This window comes from Tinamus guttatus, unplaced genomic scaffold (genome assembly GCF_059628265.1).
Source record: "Tinamus guttatus ecotype Peru unplaced genomic scaffold, ASM5962826v1 Tinamus_guttatus_pri_ptg000390l, whole genome shotgun sequence".
NCBI lineage: Eukaryota > Metazoa > Chordata > Aves > Tinamiformes > Tinamidae > Tinamus > Tinamus guttatus.
The window spans coordinates 869,265-871,684 of record NW_028288924.1 but is presented as its reverse complement, the minus strand read 5'-3'; the positions used below and the strand labels follow the sequence as shown (position 1 = coordinate 871,684).

General features: G+C 50.0%; 1 protein-coding gene across 1 annotated transcript; it reads right to left on the bottom strand.

Moving 5' to 3' along the window:
- Nucleotides 1–480: 480 nt before the first annotated feature.
- On the bottom strand, nucleotides 481–1,440 carry LOC148593454 (olfactory receptor 14J1-like). Its single transcript, XM_088530927.1, has one exon. It carries the CDS (start codon nucleotides 1,438–1,440, stop codon nucleotides 481–483), a length of 960 nt encoding a protein of 319 aa, XP_088387053.1.
- Between the last annotated feature and the right edge of the window lie 980 nt (nucleotides 1,441–2,420).

The window sequence follows — 2,420 nt, the reverse complement described above, 5'->3', positions numbered from 1 at the left end:
TGACACTGTGCCTTAATATGCAGGAGAGCTGTGCATGTGTAAATCCATGACCATTCAGCGTCTCCACTATCCTTGGACTCTGATAGGTGAATTCCCAAACCAGCCCTTGGTCTCTGAAAGATCATTACATGATTCTGAGCTCTGTGTTGCTGAACCCCTGGAGAATCCTGTGCAGCAGGCCCTTGAGGGGTGCAAGTCCTTGTGCCTATTCTTGACACCAGCTTTGGAGGAAAAGCCCAGCTTTCACGCACTGTACTGGTAGAAATTACTTTATTACAGAGATACTGTTAGGGAGCCAGTCCTTGTCCAGCATTCGACACAATTTAGGGTATCAGGTGAGACAAAGCAGACACCGTAAAAAGGGGAATGAATACACGTAGTTGTGTAGGAACATGATAACAATTATTATCACTAGTAAAAGCCATAATAAAAATAAGATGAAGAAACAATGTTCAATCCAGTTACAGGATACAGAAAGAGTCATTTGTGGAGAGATGTGGAAAAATTACCACTGCTTAAAAAGGTCCATGAAATCACTTTCCTAATGGCATCCTTGAGCTCCTTGTTCCTCATGCTGTAGATGAGGGGGTTCACTGCTGGAATCACCACCGAGTACAGAACAGCCAGCACCAGATCCAGAGATGGGGAGGAGATGGAGGGGGGCTTCAGGTAGGCAAACAGTGTAGTGCTGAGAAACAGGGAGACCACGGCCAGGTGCGGGAGACACGTGGAAAAGGCTTTGTGCCGGCCCTGCTCAGAGGGGATCCTCAGCACAGCTCTGAAGATCTGCACATAGGACAACACAATGAAAGTGAAACACCCAAAGACTAAACAGGCACTAACCACCAGAAGCCCAACTTCCCTGCGGTAGGAATCTGAGCAGGAGAGCTTGAGGATCTGGGGGATCTCACAGAAGAACTGCTCCACCACATTGCCTTGGCAGAGTGGCAGGGAAAATGTGTTCCCAGTGTGCAAGAGAGCATTGAGGAAACCACTGGCCCAGGCAGCTGCTGCCATTCTGACACAAGCTCTGCTGCCCAGGAGGGTCCCATAGTGCAGGGGTCTGCAGATGGCAACGTAGCGGTCATAGGCCATCACAGTGAGGAGACAATACTCTGCTGAAATTAAAAGAAAGAAGACAAACATCTGGGTTGCACATTCCAGATAGGAAATGGCCCTGTTGTCCCACAGAGAACTGGCCATTGATTTGGGGACAATGGCGGATATGGAGCCAAGGTCGAGTACAGAGAGGTTAAGGAGGAAGAAGTACATGGGGGTGTGGAGGCGGTAGTCGTAGGCTACAGCTGTGATGATGAGGCCGTTGGCCAGGAGGGCAGCCAGGTAGATGGCCAGGAAGAGCGAGAAGTGCAAGAGCTGCAGCTCCCGCGTGTCTGAGAATGCCAGGAAGAGGAACTCATTGAAGGAGCTGCTGTTGGACATTTGCTCCTTCATGTCATGGGCAACAGTCCAAGAAGGAAAAGACAGTAAGAAGTTAAGTTACTGCAAAATCTTTTCCCTTTCTCACAAACACACACACAGACACACATATCCCTCCTTCACACATAAACATCCCTTTTATCCTTGGCAAGATCTTCATTTATCTCCCTGTCTGAAGCTTCAGTTGTGAAAGGCAAATGCTGTCTCTGTGTCCTAGCACAGAGCCAACAGGTCTCTACATCCTTTCCCACCTGCTTTAGATGTGCACCTCTCTCAGCTAAGGAACAGTCTCAGCCATAAAGGAGACTGGCCTGTGCTGACTTTGCTGTGTTCACTTGCAAAGTGCAGATCTCCAAGCTCACCTCTGTTTCTCGGTCAGATGTCCTGAGAGCGATGGAGAGGCTGTAACAAAGTGCATGGCTCTGATGATGAGAAGAAGGGCTCTGCAATCTGGTGCTCATCCTGAGGGAGATTTGGACATGCAGCTTTTAGGCAAGGACATGCAGTGTCAGCTGCCCACATAACAGATCCCTCCCACCCACCAGCACCATTTCCATTTCCTTAGTTCCTCTGTGGCTTCTGCAGGGGACATTCAGCCAATGTAAATGTCCTACAGAAGACTTGTGACCCTTCGCAGGGCAGGGCACAGCCCAACACCACACCCCAACACAGGGTCCAGTGTCTTAAAGGTGGCATCTCGTGAAGGACAATCAGCTCAGTCCCTGTTCCTCTGCTGGGTGGCAGAGAAAAGACACAGGGCGCTTTCTCAGGGCGAAGCATCTGTGCTGCAAGGGCTGGCAGAGAACTTCTGCACTCCAGCCTTCCATGAGGTTTCTGGCAGCAGTTTCCTCTCACTCTCAAACCATCTCTCTGCTCTTTGGAGGTGTCCTTGCTGGGAGCTGTCCGTCTGTCCCTACACAGACCCCTCCAGCTCAGTCCCATAGAAAAATCCAAGTAGCAGGAAACTGCCTAGGGACGTCTCC